General features: G+C 41.5%; 3 protein-coding genes across 9 annotated transcripts in view; 2 read left to right on the forward strand and 1 right to left on the reverse strand.

The window, feature by feature from the left end:
• Positions 1 to 4,192, forward strand: part of numbl (NUMB like endocytic adaptor protein) — a 58,807-nt gene extending 54,615 nt beyond the window's left edge. For 3 of the 4 annotated variants that reach the window (XM_039785246.1, XM_039785238.1, XM_039785222.1), the window contains 2 exons: positions 59 to 244; positions 357 to 4,192. In XM_039785246.1, coding sequence (XP_039641180.1) covers positions 59 to 244; positions 357 to 1,522 — 1,352 coding nt within the window. In that variant the 3' untranslated portion in view covers positions 1,523 to 4,192. The remainder of the gene's footprint in view (positions 1 to 58; positions 245 to 356) is intronic. The other variant, XM_039785228.1, reaches the window with a different exon arrangement.
• Positions 4,193 to 10,379: 6,187 nt separating this feature from the next.
• si:ch211-11n16.2 (zinc finger FYVE domain-containing protein 1) lies at positions 10,380 to 19,759 on the reverse strand. Of its 2 annotated transcripts, none has more exons than XM_039787058.1 (12): positions 19,542 to 19,658; positions 18,395 to 18,676; positions 17,446 to 17,668; positions 17,046 to 17,263; positions 16,768 to 16,874; positions 15,416 to 15,524; positions 15,156 to 15,253; positions 14,911 to 15,028; positions 14,296 to 14,466; positions 13,575 to 13,767; positions 13,028 to 13,126; positions 10,380 to 12,459 (listed from the first exon to the last, which is right to left on the reverse strand). In XM_039787058.1, the coding sequence occupies exons 1-12, from the start codon at positions 19,656 to 19,658 to the stop codon at positions 12,227 to 12,229; spliced, it is 1,968 nt and encodes a 655-aa protein (XP_039642992.1). In that variant the 3' UTR covers positions 10,380 to 12,226. The 2 variants fall into 2 exon arrangements, 1 of the variants encoding a protein (XP_039642992.1); XR_005637451.1 differs by having other exon boundaries at positions 12,342 to 12,459; positions 14,282 to 14,466; positions 19,542 to 19,759.
• A 1,745-nt stretch (positions 19,760 to 21,504) lies between these two features.
• dpf1 (D4, zinc and double PHD fingers family 1) overlaps positions 21,505 to 23,479 on the forward strand; it is a 42,747-nt gene continuing 40,772 nt past the window's right edge. For 2 of the 3 annotated variants that reach the window (XR_005637979.1, XM_039790144.1), the window contains exon 1: positions 21,505 to 21,640. Coding sequence is in view for 2 of the 3 variants with exons in the window: in XM_039790144.1 (XP_039646078.1) it covers positions 21,528 to 21,640 (113 nt within the window). In the remaining variant the exon portion in view is untranslated. The remainder of the gene's footprint in view (positions 21,641 to 23,479) is intronic. The other variant, XM_039790157.1, reaches the window with a different exon arrangement.

The raw sequence follows: 23,479 nt of genomic DNA on the forward strand, positions 1-23,479 counted from the left end.
ACTTCTTTATCTCTCTTTTTCCACCTCACCTCCCCTCTGTGTGTCCCTTTCTTGCTAGTACCAGAGATGGATATGGGGTTGCCAGATGAGGGAGACTGTAGTATCAATGCCCTGTGTAGCCAGATCAACACCTCCTTCACCAATCCATCGGAAGAGCTTTTCTCCAACCCCGCTTTGTCTGCAAATGGCCCTCCAACCTGCACTGTGCCCCCTGCCCTGCCTCCACCACCTGCACCAATGCAGGGTAAGAAAGACTTCATCAGATCAATTCTTTTAAATAGTGCACTCTCTGACTTGAACTCAGTGGTGGGAAAAGTATTACACTTATTCTAAATCTTTAACTTTATCCAAACCAGGCACTTCTTCCTGGGCGCAGCCCGAGCCTCCACTCCACTCTCCTCCTCCGGTATCTGTGGCGATGCAGATGCAGATGCAGATGCAGAGTGGACACAGACGCACACCCTCCGAGGCTGAGAGATGGTTGGAGGAGGTCTCAAAGGCTGTCAAGGCTCAACAAACCCCTCCTCCAGGCCCCACCATCCCCACCATCCCTGGACCACCCTCCATGTCATGTCAGCAGATGTCCAATCAGGCAGTCATATCAGCTGCCCCAGTGTCCACTGTCCCTATGTCCCTTGGCACCATGTCCAAACCTCTCCACTCAGGCCCCTCTGCTCACTCAGGTCAGGCGCCGATGCCCCTCCCACCCATGGTAATATCATCAATTCCTCTAATACCAGGCCCTCCAGTGTCAGGCCCTCCTATGTCGCTACCTTCCATGTCCATTCCCACAATGTCCGGTCCGAGCATGTCTGGGGCCCCCATGATCCAGCCCTCCCTTCCTGGGCCCCCAGGCTCCCTTCCATGCTCCATGCAACCCTTTCCCTTGGCTTTTGATACCACCCCAGCTCCTGTGGGAATGTTCGCAAGCCAGCCTGTCCAGCCGACATTTGTGCCCATGCAGACCTACATGCCAGGCCTGGCCAGCAGTATGACATATCCCAATGCCAGTGTGCCTGTGGTAGGCATCACACCATCGCAAATGGTGGCTAATGTCTTCTGCACCGCTACAGGCTCATCTGGGGCAGGTGGAGCCATGGGCTCGGCTCTAGGAGGACCCAAAGTCGGGGCACTTGGAGCAGCCGGGCAGCACCATTCTTACCCAGGAGTACCTAGTGCAGTAGGACACCCTGGAGGGTTTTCCTCACCGGTATTCTCTCCCACTCCGCCATTATCAACAGCCATTAATGGCCTCCCCCCGCACAGCAGCACCATGGCCCTACAGAATGGGAACTCCAACAGTGGCAGGAATGGTGGAAGCAGTAGTAGCAGCTGGCCGCCAGAGGGCAGCCAGTTAACCGCTCCGGCACCCAGCGATTCCCAAGACGATGATCGTTTTGAGGCCAAGTGGGCGGCATTGGAGGCCAAACCAGCACCTCAGCAGCCTGGGAATAAGGCACCAGCTGCAGCAGCCAACCCATTTTCAAACAATCTTCAAAAGACTTTTGAGATAGAGCTTTAAGTCTTAGTTGGCCTCTCAAAACTGTAGCTCTAGCCCTGGTGTTAAAGCCTGAGAATGGCCGGCTTAGAACGGGTTGCAGGTCCTTAAAGTTAGCCTAGCATCTGACCTGTGGCAGCCTAGCAACTTCCTAAAAGCTCTCATAGGAGTCAATGTTATAATTATCTTAATTGCTTTCTTTACACTCCCATGAGAGCTTTAGAGGAAGTCGGCAGGTAGCTGGTCTGCCACTGGAGGATCAGTTCTCTAGCTCACTACACTTGAGTGGATCCTTCCACTCCACCCGCTACTGACCTCTCTTCCCTGCTTTCACTTCTCTACTCTGGCTTTACTTTACTTGCTGCAAGTCCCTAGAAGTACTATATGTGCCCCTCCCCCCTCCCCCCAGGATATATGTTTGTGTGTTTGTGTGTGTGGGTGTGTGTGTGTGTGTGTGTGTGGGGGGGGGGCAGCTAGGTGGTTTCTATCTTTAAAAGGGGACTCCACTCAGATGCATTCCAAACCCATGAGATGAATTTTTCTGGAGATTTTGGTGGAGAATTTAGCAAATATGGCTACATCACAAGACTTGCAGAGAAGAGATTTGTTGAAGAGATGTTGACTGATGATCTCAGCCAAGCACAGCAAAAGTTTGGATACCTGAAAGGACTATGGAAGGCGATGATGTAAGACCTGACTCAACCAACCTAAAAGGACTTACTGACTAATAGTAGAGATTTATGGCCAAATTATTTTATTTATTGTATTTTTATTTTAACAAGTTATGTATACTTTTACATTTTAAAGCAGTGTTTCAGGAGTGTGTTGTTTTTCCATCCCTTATATTTATTTTCGTTGACCTGTGAAGAGGAGGGAAACTACAGGTAGCAGATGTGTGATTGGGCATCAGTGAAGGAAAAAGCATTGTGGGAAACTGAGTCATATAACAGGAACCAAACAGTCAGGGCTGACAGTACAGCAGTGTGTAGTGTGACATGTGAGACAGTGTATATAGTGGCATGTTTCTTTCACCTGTTAGCCCTCACGTATATACGCTGCACTGCTTGTGAGGCCAGTTGAGTAAATATGGCTTCACTTTGGCTCTGTAGCCCATTTCTGTTGCTTAAGCCTATCTTCAAAGGTTACTGGGACATGATAAATCACTTCAGGATATCCAGCACACAGACACTCTGGACAATACAGCACAAGGACTTCATCTTCTCCAGACAAACCCATGAAACTTTAACAACTCAGTGGAAAAACTATACAGCACTGTGCAACTAGTTGGAAAAAATGATGCACTACATTCCAACATTCGTAATCCTTTAATGTGTTCAAACACAGGGTATAGTCTCATCGTGTACAGTATGATTGTGTATTCACCTCTATTGTACTACTGTATGCAGTAGCACTGCACTCATTACAGATTATGGAATTGATGATTAGAGGTAAAGAAAAGACGAAGATGAGCAGACATAAACCGAGGCATAGCAAATGAAAGGACTGAGTTAAATTAAGGATATATTCCGTATGCAGAATTATTAAGGACATTTGATTGAGATATTAACAGGAAGAGAACATATAGCAGAAGAATACAAAGTAGATTGCGATAGAAGGATGGATAATCTGTATGTGAGAGACTGAAGGAGAGAATGGAGTCATACCTTTAAAGAATGAGATGGAGGAAGTCTGAAGAAAGGGAAATATGAGGATATGAAAAAAAAGAGATAAGAGTGAGAAATGGAGTGTGTGAAAATATTGAGAACAAAGACACATTCATCACGTAGCCCACAACCTAAGCACTGTCTGCTGTTTTTTCATCTTTTTTTCTCAAGGCCGAGCCACTTCAGCATCATGTTCCTCAGCTTCTCAAACATCAGAAACAACACTTTTGATCCCATTTTAAAAAGAGGTTGCTTATTGTATAATTGCAGTCTCAGTCTGAAGTATGTGCAACTCAATAATGTCAACAGAGCTTTCTGTGTTTTTTACTTGTAGTTGAAATCACAAAAGAAGATGCAACATTACAAAGCTTACAGGAACATTACAGGTGGTTTCTGTATGTTATATAAAAAGCATAAGTAATCTGACCGGAGATGCTCCTGTTATGTTCCTTGGGAATTGAATTGTATGGATATGGACTGCCACTGATTAGGTTTCCTGCTCTTTAACTGCCCTTAGTTTAATTAACTTATTCGGTATCTTCCTGAGGCAGCGATCCCGTCTAAAATGCTGCCTTCTTAGAGAACTTAACTTGATGTGCTACTGGCCTAATTTATAGCATCTTGGCTCCGCCCAGGGTTTTTGTCCTTTGCTGTTTTCGGATGAATCAATATGTCTTTCCCACCAAAAACAAGTCCAAGTGGCTCTCTCTACCCTCCTCTCTCTACAAGACCAGACTGGTTCACTGATGAAATCAATGCTTTTATTTGATTGAAAATATATTTTTGCTCTCAACTCTTCTTTGCACGCCCTCCAAATTTTAAATGTAGGTTAGTTGTGTTCCGCGTTAAAGCAAACTAAATGACCTCATAAACTTGATTGTAAAACCATAGTTTAGTGATGGTAACAAAGCAAACCAGTGGAATTTATTTTTAATCTTTATTTACAGAATTTTTGTATTTAAACCTACATATTTGTATTGTAATTACATTGTAAAAAAGATAAATAAAATAATATAATATTACTCCTGTTTATGTTTTGTAGGCGGTGGCTTTTTAGCTTTTCATTTTTTTTTTCATCCTTCCTTTTGACCTTTTCATTCTTTCAACTGAGCTTTTCTTACCTTTAATCTCACCTTCATTTTCTTTTCATTTCTGCCTCCTGGGATCTCAACTGCTGCCTCTTGTTATTGATCTGACTCCTCTTACTTTTCATCTTTGTTTAAAAGCTATTTGGTTTAAAGCAAGAGTTGCAAAGTGGGAGAAGCTATTTTGGTCACCCCTGGTTCCAGAAGTAAACGTCCCATTCTTTTTTCCCATAACAATGTCAAAGTTGGAGCACTTCTACTGCTTGGATGGACATGAAAACATCAGTACAAAAGATTTAGAACTCCATTTGTAAATGAGAATACGGAATGGTAAAAACACTTCACATGCAACCCCTCCCTCACTCTATAGTTTAACATTTTGGGAGATTGTCTCGCTTTTTTGCTGAGAGTTAGATGTAAAGATCGATACCACTCTCATCTGTCTGTCAAATATGCTACAGCCAGGAGACGGTTAGCTTAGCATAAAGACTGGAAACAGCTAGCCTGGCTCTGTTCAAGAGTAAAAGATGTTAGAAGATGGCATATTGGATATTTGTTTTTACTTTGGGCGAACTGTTTCCCCCTGCTATATAAGCTAAGCTAATGAAGCTTCTGTCTAACTTCATATTTAACTTCCCATATCACTCTCAGCAAGAAAGCAAATACAATTTCCCAAAACTAAAAATCTATTATTGCTCATTAGTGTCAGCTGCAAACAGTTGACACCTCATAGCCTTATTATTTTATGTTATGGTATGGTATGTTATTCTTCTCCTTTTGTCAGTATCTTGTCTCTCTCCTCTCAGAGCCGCCACCCCCCCAGCTCCTGGATGTAAACTGCTGTCTAACCAGTGCTGTCTTCCAGTCGGCCGGGCTGATCGGTGCTGCTGCTGCAGCTCAGGTCACTAATGGAGGCAGACAAGGCCTCTTTTCTTCTTAAGGGCCGTGAGAAACGTGGTGGATGCACCACACACACACACACACACACACACACACACACACACACACACACACACACTAAGCTCTCGAGCGGTGGTAGCAGTAACTCTCACCCACTCATTGTCCTCTGATCTGAGGACAGAGTCAGTGAGTGTGTGTTGCCGAGGAGTCAGAGAGGGAAGATCAGCAGAGCTCTTTAACTGTTGAAAAACTCCAGTGGACAGAAACTTGTTTCCGTAATTCATTCATCATGCATCATGTAGCATATATGAAAGTTAAATCAAAGTCAGTGTTAATGAGGCCAAATTAGATGCTTGCATGTTCTTTGATCAGGGCAGTCTTTGTTTATTTTCAGTTTTTCAGGTGCTCTGGCATCATTTCTCAAACACCACACACACACACACACACACACACACACACACACACACACACACACACACACACACACACCTTTTTTATTGCCTGTCATCCAATCATTTCATGTTGTCTCTCCACCTTTCATCATCATCAGCTATGTGCGTTAAAGCATTTAAGCAAGCATTAAATGAAACCACAACGCCTTGCTCATCAACTGTACTGCCATAATGCATCCACCTACCTGCGCACTGTGCATCATAGTAAAGTTACGTTTGTTGCAGCAGCCTGCATAGGAGATAGAGATGCTTGGTTGCCATGGCTACACAGTGAAATACTAATTTGTGACAGCCTGAAAGTGCCGTAGTCAGCAACTACTACTTACTATATGTAAAAATGAAAGTGCCAAAAGAAATGATAGCAGCTGAAAATGCAATATCATCCTAATGGATTCTCAAGGCGGGTAGGAAAAACATGTGTATGTGTGTTGGAGGACGTCCCCTGTTCTTTATTGTGTTTTAAGGGCTTAATTTCCGCATATGTATACAGCAGCCAGGTGCTTACATTTGAAGTGTGTGTGTGTTATTATCACTCAGAACAGATTACTTCAAGCTAATCATACCCGAGGGTGTTTGATTTTTGTGTGATGTGACTTATTGCAACTAATACTTGAAGAGATGCAGAGATCTTTGAGTGTGGGAATGGAAAACGTCACTGTGGACTATGTTGTTTCACTTACGATTAGTGCTCTTCCTTTTTTTTTTTTTTTTTTTTTTTTCTCTCTATTTCAACTGCTTTTAGTGAATGTCTGCAAAATGAACGTTGTTGCCACTTTTAACTCTTACTGTGTATATATGTAGGTAATTAAATATAGATGGAAAGGAAGGATGTGCCTGAATGTGATACAGTATGGTATGCGTGTGTCCATATGGTTCAAGAGTGTGTATGTGTGTGTGTTCGTCTGTCTGCGGTATGGCAACGTTTGATAGCATTATAGCCTAGACTCAGTAATGGTGTTTGTGTAATGGACCATGCCTAGATTGTCAGATCAGCACTGGCTAATGCATACACACACACGCACACACACACACACACACACACACACACACACACACACACACACACACACACACACACACACACACACACACACACACACACACACACACACACACACACACACACACACACACACACTGATTAATCCTTCTTATCACTACATCATCACAAACTGCATTGTATACACTACCGTGAGATCTGCTGATATTTCCTGCATTTCAAGTGACAAATTCTATGTTGCTACACACACACACACACACACACACACACACATGAATGTAGGGTTGGCAATGTGACCTTGCAGGTCTTGAAGATAGGAGGAAGTAATTACATTGATGAATTGCATGTGTTTGCTATTGATAAGTGCAGCAGCTTGCCTATTGTTTAGTATACAGCTGGTTCCAACAGCAATGACCGGGGCAGTGACGTAAATCTTAAGGATAACGCTGGAAAGATGTGAAGCAATGATGCATTTTAATGCTTGTGTACTGAGCAAACAGGCCATGACATGCTTCCATGAAGGGGTTGCATGCATTGTGTGTGTGTGTGTGTGTGTGTGTGTGTGTGTGTGTGTGTGTGTGTGTGTGTGTGTGTGTGTGTGTGTGCATGTAGAAATATGCACATGTCAAGAAATACTGACTTTGGCCCTCAGGGTTTGAGACAACCTCTGCCAGAGCAAGGGATATGCACACATATGTACACAATCAGTTCTACATTCACACACACACACACACACACACACACACACACACACACACACACACACACACACACACACTGTCAAAAATATGAGTATATACTCTAATATTTGTCTTTCTTTTAAACTACATCTCTATTATCATGCTACAGTTAGCAATCTGATTAAACTGTATTAATACAACAGTTTATGCTTATGTAATCATATACAGCTCCTCTAAGTGTGATGATGCATTATGACTTGTGACATCATCACTGCAAACAATACTTGTATGTAATCATATACAGATCCAATCACCTCTGCAGGCTTTACGTGTCTCATGTGTAAGCCACTGTGGATTACAACTGTAGTTTAATACAATTCTCTGCACCATTTTTTTTTATCATATCAGCTCTGCTTATGAAGAGAGGTTTGAGCTTCTTGAAACATGAATAACTTAGTGGCAGAGAGGATGCAATTTTTTGACTTCCAAATAGGACAGCTTTATAGTAAAATCCCCTGCTGGGACTCAACCAGGACAGTTAACAGTAGGTGGTCTCATGTATAATGTACTATGGTGCAGCTACTAAACAATATTTCTACTCATCTAGTGCCCCCCTGTGTAGAAACACGGTGTCGCAACATGGACCCAACAACCTATTTTATGCTAGTACCACTAGATCCAACCAGGTTCATCAAGCCAATGCTCTTAGAAACTTTTGAGGCCTTTGTTTGACTGCACATGTCTTAAGGCTTTCAGTGGTACCGGTAACCTTTACAGAAAGCTAAATAGTTCTACTATACAAGATGACTCAAGGCATAACATTGTGTGACAAACACTGTTTCACACTAATGGACACTTTCTCAGTACGACTCAGTTAGCTCAATATATTAGACTACTACCAATATTAAAATTGACTTTAATTGTTGTTTTGTTTCAATAACCATGTCCAAAATTCAATAATAATAATGTACAGCTGCTATTAATAGTACTACTATTACCAGGACCCGGAAACTGAGACAGCCAAATGGAATTCTGCCATCCTGATTCCTACTGTTAAATATAACAATGAAGTCTTCCGTGAAAGGCCTATTAACTTCATCTGCATATAAACCACTGGCATCTATTTCTGAAATCCTGCAATTTACCAGTACAGGGACAAAAAAGGAAAAAATCTAAATAATCGTGCAAGTTCATTAACTACTAATTGCAATATTACACCAATGTGAATACCAGCTGCTCTGAATCTGATAAACTGGACTAGTCCTTTTAATTGTCTTTTTAAGCCTTACATAAGCCAGCATAAGCCAGCACCATCATATCACAGCTCCAACTAGAACTCTCAGATCTTTCATTGCACTTTTTTCTTTAGATATTCTTAATGTGGTGAGGCTGCTTTCTGCTTCGATGGCCCTACACTAAGAACAGACAACTCCCTTATTATTTTTACATTTTAAGACGTATTTGTTTTTTAAATTGGACCCTTCATTTTGGGAATCCTATCTTGTCTGCATTTTACTTTAGATTTTTCCTAGTTATATATATATATATATATATATATATGTATATGTATATGTATATATATATATATGTGTGTGTGTGTGTGTGTGTGTGTGTATAGAAGGCTATGCATATTACCAATATTTTCTTTGTATGTGGCTGTCCACTGCTCCTAATGCTTAGGATGGGTTAAATGCAGAGATTATTTATTTATTATTATTTGTTTGTGACGAATAATAAAAAGCTTCTTTTCTTCTGAAAACTGTAAATTGCTGCAGAATATCTCTACTCAAGATAGAAAGAGTTGTCATAACCAAATAACATCGACTTGACAAAATCTTGGTCATGATTGTGACAGATAGTGAGCACATAACAGTCACTTCATGTACTTGTTTCTACATGTACCTCTTCCAGTAGACAGGCTTTTAAACGCTTCATGATGGATTTTTTCCACAGCGGTTTGGGGGGACCACACACAGTAATAACAGTGCAGACACATGGAGCAATATAATTTAGCACCAGAGTAACTCAGTCAAAACCTGTGCCTGTCCACACCAACACCAGAACAATCTTTCTACTACACTTCACTGTGTAATGCGCTCTTTCTATCTACAACTTCACTTTTCACTCTAAATCAGTTTTACAGCATGGTACCTTTAAAATGTGTCTGTTCTGCAGTGAAGAATGAGCACTGTACTGCGGTAGTTAATACAAATAAGACCATGATCTACAGCTGATCATCACCTCAAAGCCAACAACCAATAAAAGGAAGTTATATTTTCAAGTGTATCATTTTTTATTTATATATATATATATATATATATATATATATATATATATATATATACACACACACCTCATTGCCTCTTATGTTGTCTTCCATTTAAATGTATTTACTTTGATGTGTGCTAAATCATAAAAAAATAGCATCTACAGTCTATATACAGATACTCCTGGCCCTCCTCTGTCTGACAGTATGTCTATAGTCTGTAAATGTGAGGCTAAAGTCAATTAAGCCTTGAATAATTGGTTTGTAAAGGAAATGAGCACTGCATCATGGATATTAGTCAGCGATCCATTAGAGCGCTGGACATCAGGAACCATGAACTTCTGATAACCTTGAACTGGATGTAGGAGAGACAGAGAGAAATACTTTATATTGGAAACACATCTGTATGTACCTGCCAGCTGCTATTATGTAAATAGCAGCTCCACTGTTGATAATCTGTGTAAATTAGCTGGAGGCTAAACATACAGAGAAAAACAACAAAAGGTAAACAACAGACACGTGTGAGGCCAGGATGCAGTCTGAGACAGGACTTCACTTAGGCTCACTATAAGGAACCAGGATATTACATCTAACATCAGTTGAGAATTACTCAATGGACTGGAAATTAAATAAATGAAGACTAAATGGAAGTGACTATTTAAAAAATGTAAGTTCTCAGGAAAGTAAATTTTATCAAACGCACGCACGCAGCTACACCTATCTTGGCTTGAACATTAGCTCATGTGTGGTTTCACACATATGGAGCCTGACTGAAAAGGCACATAGGGACTTCATGCCAGTAAAAAGTACAGAAAACATTTACATTCCTCCAAGTAGAATTTGGATAAAACATTTTAATGTCCTTATTTTATTATGACAATGAAATGAACATATTTACTGCTGCTGAAAATGGACACTGCTAATAAAGGGTTTTATGATGAGTAGTGGGAAAATAGAATTAAACAAAAACGTATTACAGTACAGTATCACCAAATGCTGCATAGAATTAGCTAAATAACTCCCTGACATTAATCACTTTAAATAAAAGCAAAACAGAGGAAGTGTTGATTAGGACACATAGAAGACAAACACTAAATATAAACATGTCAGAGAAGTATCTTTCCTGATATGGGCTAAAAAAATCTGAAATCTATTAAGATGTGACAAAGTCTGTGTCCAGCTTAATCTTTACTTGATTGACATATGATCTTTTTGTATTGCCACATTGTCTTTCTGTTGCCATCTAGTTACTTTTGCAATAATGTGTAATACCCATTCATGCAAATAAAGCATGCTTATAAGGTAGCGATTAGAGAGAGAGAGAGAGAAGCAGCGAGAAAGGCAGTAAGTGACTGAATACATTTGTAGAGACACCCAGTCCTCCAGATTCCACTGAAAAACATCATTAAAAATGTAATTGATTATTTCTAGACATATAAATTGCATTCATCTATCCAGTATTTTAAACAGAGAAACTCCCTTTGACAGTGTCATTTTTCCATCAACATTGCAAGGGATTTGATCGCCTTTCAAATATCAAAACAACTAAATTGTGTCCGTCTAGTGCAGGTGCATATATTACATTAAGAATGTTTTTTGAAGTATCAGTGGCTCAAGAGAGTGCCTACCTTTTATTATAACCTTTGAAAGGTAAATCTATATCAGTACACAGGTATTTCCATATGTTGGAATGTATATAATGTGTTGTGCGACAGATTTTTTTCTTCCTATTTATCTCACCATAACCTAGATACAAATGTAAGAGTTAGATGAGCAAGGCTGTAGGTTACACTGCTCTGTAATTAGGCACAAATAATCTCATTACTCTTGCACATGTGGAGTAATCTCCTAAAACAAGCTTTAGGGGCTATAGAAATGGGAATCAAGATTCCCATGAAGGCACACACTGCTGTAGCTCATGTTTCTACATCTTGTATCTCTTTCTGACCAGAATAATACAGGCACACACAAAGTTACTTTTTTTTCCAAGTCTGAAAATGCTTTGTGTTTTCCCCTCTGTCCATCATTTATATACCCCAGAGAGAGATGGTTTAGAGGGAGAAAAAAAGATAACATCACACAATCCTCACACACAAGATGACGTGAGTTGCTGAGATGGCTCCATCTTTGAAATGGACAGTAGTGCAGTGCATCCCTTTTCACTTGTTTTGTCACTTTTAGCCAACAAATTGGTCAAATTAAGAAATTGTCACGTGGTGCAGGGCTGTGCAAACACAAATAAATGAACAAAGAAGACTGTACTTGAGTGCATTAAAGAGTACAAGCTCTGCTGTTATAATGCAAATTGAGAAAAGTTTAGTATGTCTTAACTTTCTAAATATCCAGTCAGTTAAAATCACATATGCAGCTTTCCATTTGTCCAGTTGGTTTTATGACAGTTTGACTGGTCCAGTAAGGCTGTGGTGAAGGTGATCTATGTTAGATTTGACCTCACAACCACTGCAAAATCAGTTGGGAAGGAAGGCAGATGAGATGGAAAGCTGATCCTAGGTCAGCTCTCACTACTGATAAAACACCAGGCCTGCTACCCAGGCGGGGACCATTTTAAGCTTCTTTTCAATGCTGCATAATCAATCCTCCCTGTTCTCTTGGAGCAGCAGTGCCAGTATTCACAGTGTTTTTGTGGATCATCTAAAAGGAGTTCTCCCAGTTCAAATAAATCACAGACTATCCGTGCGGGCGTGGCAGCCGTCACACACTCTGACTGGGTGGTCCCAACCTCGGGAGGGCACAGGCTTGATGTGTGAGGAGCAGGGGCCGCACACACCCTGTCCACAGGCCCTGCAGTGGTGCTTGGACATTGCTGGAGTGAAGGTTTTAGAGCACTGGTTGCACTGGGTGATGTCCTGGTCTGGCACCCAGTAGTCTGGCCGAGCCACACCTTTCACAAAACCTGGAGGGAGTGGATCGAACAGTAAATATTTAATTAAAAATTTTCTGAAGGAATTTTATATTATTTTTATGAGAGCATACATATCCATATCTGAACAAAACATTCTGTGAAACTGCACAGTGCATATAATATTACAGTGGGACCGATAAATCACTTTACAGGACCCAAAGCTTCATTAGTGTTTATGGTGTGAATCTCCAAACTGCTATTAAATACCGTAACTCATGATGAATGTGATGAATCTTCTAGACCATTAGGTGTTTATTTATGCCATACATTCTGTGAAAGTGAGCCATCAAGTCAAAGTGGCCCAGTGGTTCAGTACATTCACCAGAATTTAAAGTCAACTGTTATCAGCACAAATTTGGAGGTTGTTGCAATATCTTTTCTCCCCTCATTATTGTTGCAATTTACTTCCACTTTAAACTTTACTATTTCAGCCAGTGATTGCATCAGTGATACAACAGGCCCATTTCTGTACTGTGAAATTGGTCATTAGAATCATGTTCAACAAACTTTCGATTGGTCAAAAGCAATTTGAGCCAGACATAAAGTCCAGTGCACTCACAGAGAGGGTAGTCCACCGCTGTGGTGACCATGTCCAGTGTGGACTGGGCCACCTCCGTCACCCTGCGAGCTATCAGACCACGAGGCTCCACCTTACACACTAAAGAACAGAGGTGTGTATATGTGTGAGAGAGAGATAAAGACACAAATGTGCAGTACACAAAAGCAGCAATAATATTTTTATATGAGCATCTATCACAGATACAATCACTATTAAATAAAAGGAATCAGTTTTTCTTTCTTTTCCCACTGCACTGTCTGGATTCTGCATCCCTTAAATATTCATAGATGTGATTGTATGGCTTACATTTTTTTTGTTAATTAACACATTTTAAAATGTAAGGATATAGGAAAGGAAATATCAGTGGAGATAAGCTAGATGCTAGCAAAGTAAATGCTTATTCATGATCACTGACCCCGCTATGTGTTAATACACATAATTTAAAAGGATCTATCGATACTACTTGCTTTATTAAAATTACCTTTACTGTATGTAATTTTACATAAACTGCTTGTTGAAGTTCACTAACTCTTTGGAAGTGTCTTACCCTGGCTGTTAGTGTCAGCTGGCCCTCCCTGTCGGTAGCAGGCCTTACACACCCTGACAGGGCCATTGCCCCAGCCTCTCTCTGGCACCGGCATCCTGTGGCTGGAGCAGGGGTGGCAGAAACCCTCGCCACATGATCTGCAGTGGTGCTTCCTCTCCGCCTCTTCGAACACCTTCCGACAGCCATGACAGGCCTGAGGGACGGAAGGACATGGATACCATTATTATTGCAAGCATTGAGTCATGTCAATCGACTTGTGTGGACTTCACTGTAACACCGCAACTAAACAGAGATATATATGCACTGGCTGAATTAGCACAACTTTTCTGCATTTCTTTCACATCTACTGCAGTCACATTCAGTGTTCACTCTGAAGGAATCAGTCCACATGGCTAGCCACTTGTAATGACATCTCAAACATGTTAAGAGGCTAAAAGCACATTTAAAACCTGCCCCGTTTCAGCCGCCTGGGTGCGAACTGTAGCAGGAGCATAACTCGGTGTAGGCAACACCGATTATTTTCGTTTTTCTTGCTACTGACAGCACTCCATGAACACAAACAACAGAGCTATGTGTTGAAATCGACCGGAATTCTCCTTTAAGCTGTGATAATTTTGAAAGGAAATATATTTTCACACATGGCCTTGTGTATTTTAACTTTGATCCTTGTAATCTAAATTGTTCTGCAGTGTTTGTCTCAGCTTTACCTCTTCATACTCACAGTGATCTCGGTGTTGGGTCTCCAGTATTGCGGTGCCACCTGGTCAGTGAGCCAGGCAGTGACAGCTTTGGTGGGCCCGGTGCTGTACTCGGACACTGACTGGATCACAAAGTTCATCCCATCCAGGACCCTCTGGGCAGCGTTCTGGTGGTTGGTCAGAAATGTGTCCGACTGAAAAGAAGAAAGACAGTTGAAGCAGGGGGGCAGAGGTTTATGTAGGCGACAAGTAGAAAGAGCGAGATGAGAGACAGATGAACAAAATTCAGTGTATTAGTGTATAGTGTGTTCAGTGGATCAGTGTATCACTACGATACCAATCAATTAATCCCTACTAAAGCAGTGATAAATAGTACAAATGTATCCCTTGCAGGATATCAGTCTCTTAGGTGAGGCTGCTCACCAAACTTCATGCAAGATATATTAATTTTAACGTTGTTTCAATGGCTAAGTGGTGTATGTTGCATGTGAAGCTTTGTTGGAATGAAATGTTCAATATATAACTAAAGATAGCTATGCATAATCTCATCCATCAGATGCTAAACAATAATGTCAGTATTCAGTACTTTTGTACTGAATCTATAAACTGGAGGAATCGAAGAAGGGTGAAGTACTCACCCCTTCCCAGACATGCTTGACCTCAGATCGCACCACGCCGCTCTCAGGGTCCTGGTTTCCCATCCAGTACTGTCTGCTGCGGTAGATTACACCACAGCTAGCACACTCCAACACATAGCTGATGGGAAGGTGGGGAGACATCATGAAGTGTGAGTGTGAGTGTGTGTGAGTGTGTGTGTGTGTGTGTGTGTGTGTGTGTGTGTGTGTGTGTGTGTGTGTGTGTGTGTGTGTGTGTATTTACCTACCCTGACCAGGCATACTTGGCCAGTCCAAACCAAGGGTTGTCACTGGAAGCTGACGTCTTGGGCAAGACAATCACCTCTCTGCCTCCTTCATAGCACCTCTGCAGACATGAACACAGAAAATAATATAGCAAATACTTAAGGAATTGGGTAATGTGTTGTTTTTTTTTGGTGAGATAAAACAACATACTGTAAATGTCACATTTTTGGGTCCCAGGTCACCTGAACTAGCTGGCAAGACTGGTGTCAGGAGTCGCTCTTACCTTACAGATAAGGACCTTGTTGTTGTACTGGTGTACATACTGGCACAGTCCATCTGCCATGTGGGGGACCCTGTCTCTCAGATGGTTCATTCCATTTTTACAGCGAATGCTGGAGATGAGACAGACAACCAAACATTTCAAACCAACATCACAGATGTCAGAGTCAGTGATGCGGGCAGGTTTTCGTAAAAGTCGGACCAATGTGTACAGTCCATTAATTAAAGACAGAATCCTTTCAGAACCAGTCTTATGGTGTCTTAGAAAGAAATAAATAGAGTAAAGGACTCCCATTTCTCCTTTCCAAAACTATAAAAACAAGACATCAAGTTTTATGTGTCCCACTGGGGAGACAGTAAGACAAACATCAGATTTTTGCTTTGTGAGAATAAATTCCAATTCTGTGATTCAGCCAGTGGCAACTGAACTTCTGTTTGTGTGTCTGTTTATGTTTCCATATAGCAATAAAAGGCTTTAACTGCTGTGGGAAGATTCTGAACAAGAGGTATGTTCCCCAACTCAAGTAACAAGAGGTACGTTTAGAAATTAAAGATCCCCAGGCATAATTTATGACTAAAAATACTCCGCTTTGAATAACAATTTGGGTCTGGTATGGTTTTGCACAACAGGGTTTAATTAACTGGTTAAAACCAGATCTACTATGTCCCCACAGTACAATTCTAAAAATTGAAAGTAATGCTGTTAAACTGGAAACTGTATCTGCTGAAAGGATGCAAAGGATCAATGTACAGATGTCTGAACCTGCTAATGCCGAGCTTTGACCATGAGGAGCAGACTTCATCCATAACAGAGGGTGGGAGCAAGGTTAGATGTCACCAACGCCAGAGTGGAAAATGCTTTTAGCCCCAATGGCCGTGTGACCTGTCTCCATGTCTTGAAGGCTGAATGAATGATACTATTCTTTGAGAAACAGAGTAATAGACAGTAGACTGCTGGGAGGTGGAACGCAGTAACAGGTCTCTTATGAAGCATCCACCATAGGAGAACATAGCAGCCCAGAAATAAAACTACAAGTGTGATACAGCCATCCCTGACATTCTTGAATATCTATAATAACGCTCAACATAATCTAGGGATTATTTTAATTCCAAAAAATATTAGATTTTTTATCTTTTGAAAGTAGAAAAATGGGATTCGGGAGCTAAATAAGTGTGCACTTAACAATGTAAGAGAAGTCATGAAAAGTTCACTTGATGATTTATTTATTTATTTCACCAGTGTTTCAGTCTAAATATACACAGATTTTGGTCTAGGTAAAATGTCATGCCCAATTCAATCTCAAGACTGGAGAGAAGAGACTGAGTACCTGCTCAAACATGTTTGTAATGACTTACTTGCAGCTGAGGCAAACAGCGGAGCAGGTGAAGTACTCGTCTGGGAAGAAGGAGTAAGGGGTCATCTTGTCGTCTAACAGTTCCCCACAGAAACGCTCACTTAGGGCCTAAGGAAACGTAAAAAAAAGAAGGTGAAGATTGATGGGAGAGGAAAAGCTGATACAAAACAAGATAAGAGTCGAGACCACAAGACAAAACTGTCTTCGTCTCTATGTTAAATTTCTCTAAAATTCTACATGGTGTCTATTTAATAAAGAAGGTAATGGTCAACCACTTACCTCCAGAGCGTGAAACACTATCCCGGGTTGGCGGGGGGAGCGTGTGTGAGTGTTCTTTACTTGCTGCCTGACGGCCTCCAGCAGCCTGTTGTAATCAGTGGGAGGCGTGATGGTCTGGGTGCCAACATACTGCACCGAGCTGAAGGCCTCTGTCCCCAAGCCCAGGTCGTGAAAACGCTTCTGGAGCAGCGTGTCGGCATGGCCGGCCATCTTCGAATCTACAAGGGAAAGGAAAAGCAAAGACATTTTAGTTGGGACAGAAAGGAGGCACAGAACCAGAGATAAAACCCATTACAATATATCCTGTAAAAAAGCAAAGAAACGTGTTTGAAAATCTGAGGTGTGTTTTTGTGATCACATACAGTATGTGCATGTCATTTAGTATATTTCCCTCCCCTACCATGACCGAGCAACTGGGTGTGGGTGGTCTCCTGAAAGACGATGATGGCAGGCCCAAGAGAAGAGAGGGGCACGTCCAGACCACAGCGACTCGAGAGGGCCCTGAGCTCTGGGGTGAAGTGCTTCAGGTAGGCCCCCGAGGCATTGCTCAGAAACTGGAACATGTCGTTGTGGAGGCGCTCTGCTCGTGTACGATAGACTACTATATCAGACACTGCCAATACCTGGAAAAGAAGGGAGTAGATATAGAGCTAAGACAGATGTAGAATCTATGACTTTTACCGAGAAAACAGGACACATGGAGAAACTGAATTATAGATGTACAAGGATTAGCTGATAAATTACATTGAGAGCATAGGCAGAGGTTGACAAGTAGTCTAAGGTACTCAGAAATATTGTTACTTGTGTGAGGGAAATAATGAAAACAATATATACTCCAATATATGTATGGTAAGACACAAGATACACATCACATCTTACTCTTTTAGCAGCCATCTAAATTTAGAGGGACATACACTTGATGTGTGTCTCCAGCCCTCTTAAAACCAGCTGTCCCAAAAACAAGCACCACTATTTCACATGTGCACTGATACTGCCAGAATTGCTATAAAACAATTTAGAATCTATCAAGAAATGCATGGTGCCTGCAAATGATAATTACCAACCTATCAACTAGTCTTATTACATGCCCACTAGCCATAGCCAAAATGTATCAGCACACCTTTTCTCACTCTAATTATAGACAACTGCATTGCGGTGAACTGTACATTGCGTGATGTAAAGACAAACATATATATTATAATAATAATAATAATAATAATAAATATATATATATATATGTGTGTATATGTATATATATACACACACACATACAAAATGTACTATTTTGTGTAAATACATCCAGCTATCAGTTAATTCCAACAAAACCAACCAGCGGCCACTAAAATTACCTTTAGCAGCAGTCGCATTCTCTGGTTCTGATTGGCTGCGGCCCCCAACAGGCCCTCAGTATCCAGGGAGACCAGGCTGAGGCTAGGGTCATACGCTGCCCATACTCCCACCGTACAGGAGCTGGGGGACTTGGAGGTGTAAAATACACTCTCACCACCGAATAGGATGTGGTTGAGGGTGTGTGACTTTCCATCACCGGTGTTGCCAAAGATGGAGATGACCTTGACTCCTGCCACGTCCCCACAGCCGAGTCTGTCCACAAACTCAGACTCATCGCGGACCTGTAGTGGGAGGAAGGACAACACAAGGCGGAGAGACATTTATTGACAGAGGATGGTTTTTGGGCTTTCTTAACGTGCTATTATTGGCTCCCCTAGTTGACTTCATTGAATCAAGGCAAAAGCTTATTAAATTTGGGTGAACAATTCAGTCTTGGGTGACGAGGAGCCTTAACACACAAGAAAAAACAACTGGGTTATCTATGTTCTACTATTTTTGAGACCATTACATTCAGTCCAGAAAAACAAAGACTCTTTGAAATGAAAGCTGTATTAATTAACAATATTATGCTGGCCCTTTAGCTTTCTTAGGACAAACAGACAAAATTGTTTGTGCATACATCCCAGACTATTTGGATAAGTATAAAAAAAAAAATCATCATTATCGCCTGCACTTTGTACTGCTGTAACGTTAACAACAATAGCCTACATAAGAGGGCGACTCCCTGCGGGTCAGCTGTGCTATATGACTCACCAGGGACTTTCCCAACGAGAAACCCATTTGCTGCTCTACCTCCGTCCGTGGTAGTTATGCTTTTAATTTCTTTGAGCCCTTGTTGGTGAAAACTAGCTATGTGCTTAAACACTACGGACGCCATGGGTAAAAGCTGTATTGTTATTATATTAACAAATCGTGGACATGTGTCAACAAGCTCATTTTGTTGAGTTAAAAATAATAACTTGACTTTAGCTCGGTGTTTTGTAAGCTACTGCTAATTGAACTCATGCATCAGCACTGTAACTGTTAGCATCAGGGACAACCGATAGTTGATGGCCTTCATTAGAATGCGTGTTGCTGTCCTCCTCTTCTTAGCTTAGGAGCTAAATGTTAGCATCCGCTAACTCAGTTGACGTTAGCTAACTTTACCTGCAGGTTTTCTTGTTCATCCACCAGCAGGAAGCTCCGGACACCGTCTGGACACTGCTCTGCCTTCATTGGACTGATCGAGATACTCTCCATTTCTTTCATCAGTATTTCGGACATCGTTGTTTAATTACTTATAACATATTTGTGACGGCAAAACGAAAGTTCAACCTGACTCCTCTTGTGTCTGTCAATCACAACAACAGCGCGTGTACTGCTGACGCTGCGGGAGGAGCAAAGGAGCATTTAGGCAGTGACGTAAGACGCATTATGTACGTTTGATCAACGTCTTGTCTGGTGTATCAGCACCACCATGTGGACAAAAGGCGGAATGACACCTAACCTGCCATTCAACAAACTTCTTAAATCAAAATATGGAAAAGCATAAAAATAGATGAGGTGATGACTTCACAGACCCATAAATTCTGTGTTTATTATGTAGCAGATTTTTCAAGTTTATATCAAGTATGCAAACCAAACAAAATTCAAGCCCATATACTGTATTTGTTCCACTGCATAAAGCTGTAGCCTAAAATATGTCTTTTAAAACTGCAATTAATTTATAATTACAGGAACACACGGAATCAAGGTTTCATTTAACTGGCAGATAGTGTTTTATTGGAGCACTGCTGCCATGTTAGAGCTGCTTGCTAATGTTCATTAAATATTTGTTAGCACAGATCTATAAATATCACATGTCACTGAATGGCTTCAGAGCGGCGCCACTGCTGCTAACAGGACATGGAGATAGAAATTCCAGCATTGCTACTCTAACAGTCCTGGCTGAGCTCGCTCCTTCCTTCCTCCCTTCCTTCCTTCCTTCCTTCCTTCCTTCCTTCCTTCCTTCCTTCCTTCCTTCCTTCCTTCCTTCCTTCCTTCCTTCCTTCCTTCCTTCCTTTCTTCCTTCCTTCCAAGCAGGGAAAGAAAGCAGATAGGAAGAATTTAAAAAAGGAAGAAATAAAGGATAGTGGAGGTGAGGAGATCGGAGATGGTTATAGCCTTTCTCCAGGCTCAACCATGAGAGACAAATGTCTGAAAGAATCAATTATAGGCCTACTCCCAACCCATTGCCCCTGATTAATGAATAATTAAAGTTGCTCAGTGCAGGGCTACCTAGCATGGATAATATAAGATTATCAATGGGTCTAATAACATGCCACCACTAATGTAAGGTTATGTAGACACAACATCTAGGCTATCTTCATTTCCCCTAGATAAACTTGTTACTGACGGGTAATCGCCTATCAGTCATCATATATTGTCTAAGTTTTCTTTAGTAGAAAAGAGTTGACTACCTTTATATGTGGACTATATAGCTTATGTTTTATGGAAATGAAGTAATGCCTTTCTGAAAATATAATAGTTTTTGTTCTTCTAGTTCCCTATACCTCACAACATATCGACTTTCTGTCCCTACACATATATGCAAAAATGTAATTCTAAATTACTTCTTAATAAATATATATATATATATATATATATATATATATATATATATATGTATATATGTATAGGCCTATACATACATTTTCAAATGCATTCAGTATGAAATGTATCCATCGAGTTGCCACTTATATGATGTGATGCAATTTTGGGACTGGCCAGTGCAGATTCAACATCGCCCATCATCATCATCATCATCATCATCATCATCATCATCATCATCATCATCATCGAGACAAGGCAACAATGCATAAGAGAAGCTGGCATCCTCAGACTGACAGACAGTCCTGCAACCCAACCTTGACATACGCCTAACTATAGACGTTTTTTTTTCCCCCAATAAATTCGGAACTGGGGGATGGCTTGCCCTTACAAGTCCGAGGCGGGACTGTGGTCCACTTAAACCGCTATTCCCGCTGGTACTTGTAGTGCGTTTCTCCTCAGCATGTTTCATGTTGACATGCGTAAAAAACTACACTTCCCCAAAGCTGTCACAGAGCGCTCCCGCATCCCATTGGCTGCTCGCTCCAGCCGCAGCCCCAGAGAATGAATGAAATTGAAATAGCTGCTACATTACATGTACAATACCGGGCTCTGCAGTGTTGCATTCTGTCATACTATATCAAAATGGCCACAGCGGTACAGAACCCCCTCAAATCGTAAGTACAACACATTTCCTGAGCGTTTGCGCTTTTTCTATTTGTGCATGCTGTCAGTGCATTTTAAATTCCCAGATATTTCTCAGCACGATTAACAACACATCTATAGGCTACATGCAATGCATACAGCAGTGATAGAGATAATGTCAGCGGATGCAAATCAGCCCTAAAGAAAAGTTAGATTTGAAGCTGACTTGGGGTTTCGTTTTTTTTTTGGCACGAGGGGATTATTGTGCGCTCCGATGCTATTCATATAATAATTTCCCTGAGCCAACAGCAGCGTGCGTGCAGGGATATGGAGGAATGCTGGAGGTAGATTTGGGTGACCCGGTGTGTCCCTTGCCACTGTAGCCAGCCAAGATCACGGTCAAAGCCAGGCTGGATTGGCAGGCTGTCCAGGAGGCAGGGAGCTCAGATGGCTTTACCGTACCTGTGTGCACATTTTTGGACATAGAGGGAGTAAACAGGTAGGCAGAGTGAGGCTCACTGCTCTGGTTTTTGGCTGCAGCGTTACCTTTACTGCCGGACCTCTCGGAAATAGGCTATATAAGCCAAGGTAAATACGATGGTGTACGGCTTCAACTCCGAGACTTGCTTTCATATTCAGCGCCTATAAAAAAGCCTACAATAAAATCTAAATTGCAATCTGGCGTTCTATACGCTTAACATGCACCTTAACTGGCATTTATTTCCATTATAATGGGTTTTTTAACTAGTGGATTTTCTGTGAAGTTTCTCCCGTAATGAGCCCCTTTGTGCAGGTTTTGGGGGGGCTTTTTTGTTTTTCTGAGACTGGTTTCAGCGGAATGCAGACGCCTGCTGCCCGCCTGGGCTCCCGGCCAAAAAGGTGGCTGATGTGCGTCTGTCAGCGGGTAGGCTACTTAAAGAGATCTAGCCGAGAAAAACCACCACAATAGCTCCAATATAAACATGCAGCGAGGAATGTTTGCGCACACAACAGATCCAGCTTAGGCAGTTTCAAACAAAGAAAAGTCATAGACCTGTGTGTAAAAGCAGGGGCGCATATCGGATGCTGCACAGGTTTCACCTGAGCAGGGATATGGGATATAGACTGCCTGCCTGCCTGCCTGCCTGTCTGTCTGTCTGTCTGTCAGCCTCTCTGAGATGCAGACACAGGCGACATTTCGTGCAATTCCATGAACGCCTGCCCTGTACGTGCCTGCTTTGAAGAGCACTTCACAGGAGAGAGGAAACTGGAATGGTACTGATTGGGCAACTGTGTGTTGCTATGATTGACTGTGATGGTATGTTAATGTTTTGGCCAAATGCATTTCACTCATAGCACATATCTCAATAATATTAAGATAAAGATGTAAGATGAATAATTCCAAAGTTTAATTAAGCTCTAATAAACTGGCATCCAGTAATGAAATGTGATGATGGGATAGGTATGGACAGGTGGACTGCCTGGAGGCTGTAATGTGGGACCTTTGAGCTCAGAGATTCTTCTCCTCTCTTCTATGGGATGCTCAACCAAGCAGAGCCACAGTGTGGCCAGATTGCTCTCAGAGGCCCTCACTGACACCATGTCAAGGGAATTAAATTGACTGATTTGCATGGATATACCAATGTGGTATCAGGACAGAGACAAGGTTGTGGTGGCAGTAAGAGAACAAGATAGGGAAAGAGTGAAAGTAGTACAAAGTAAATGGTTAAAAAGAAGAGGCTGAGGACCACTAACTAATAAACTCAGTGTCCAATTTTCAATAGTGCTCTTACATTGATTTTATGTGCTTCAAGTTAGACAAAACAGGAAAAATAAGACACAGAACAAAGCGGCAAAGTTGTCAGCCAGATGCAGACCTGCAGGGATGCTGG

The sequence above is a fragment of the Perca fluviatilis genome, chromosome 2, assembly GCF_010015445.1.
Source record: "Perca fluviatilis chromosome 2, GENO_Pfluv_1.0, whole genome shotgun sequence".
In the NCBI taxonomy this organism is placed as follows: Eukaryota; Metazoa; Chordata; class Actinopteri; order Perciformes; family Percidae; genus Perca; species Perca fluviatilis.

Coding starts and splice junctions, on each gene's coding strand:
- si:ch211-11n16.2 (XM_039787058.1), bottom strand. CDS start 19,658: ATGTCCGAAATACTGATGAAAGAAATGGAGAGTATCTCGATCAGTCCA. Junction 13,127..13,574: donor AGCTGACACTAACAGCCAGG/GTAAGACACTTC, acceptor TCTGTTCTTTAG/TGTGTAAGGTGGAGCCTCGT. Junction 12,460..13,027: donor AGCGGTGGACTACCCTCTCT/GTGAGTGCACTG, acceptor CACTCCCTCCAG/GTTTTGTGAAAGGTGTGGCT.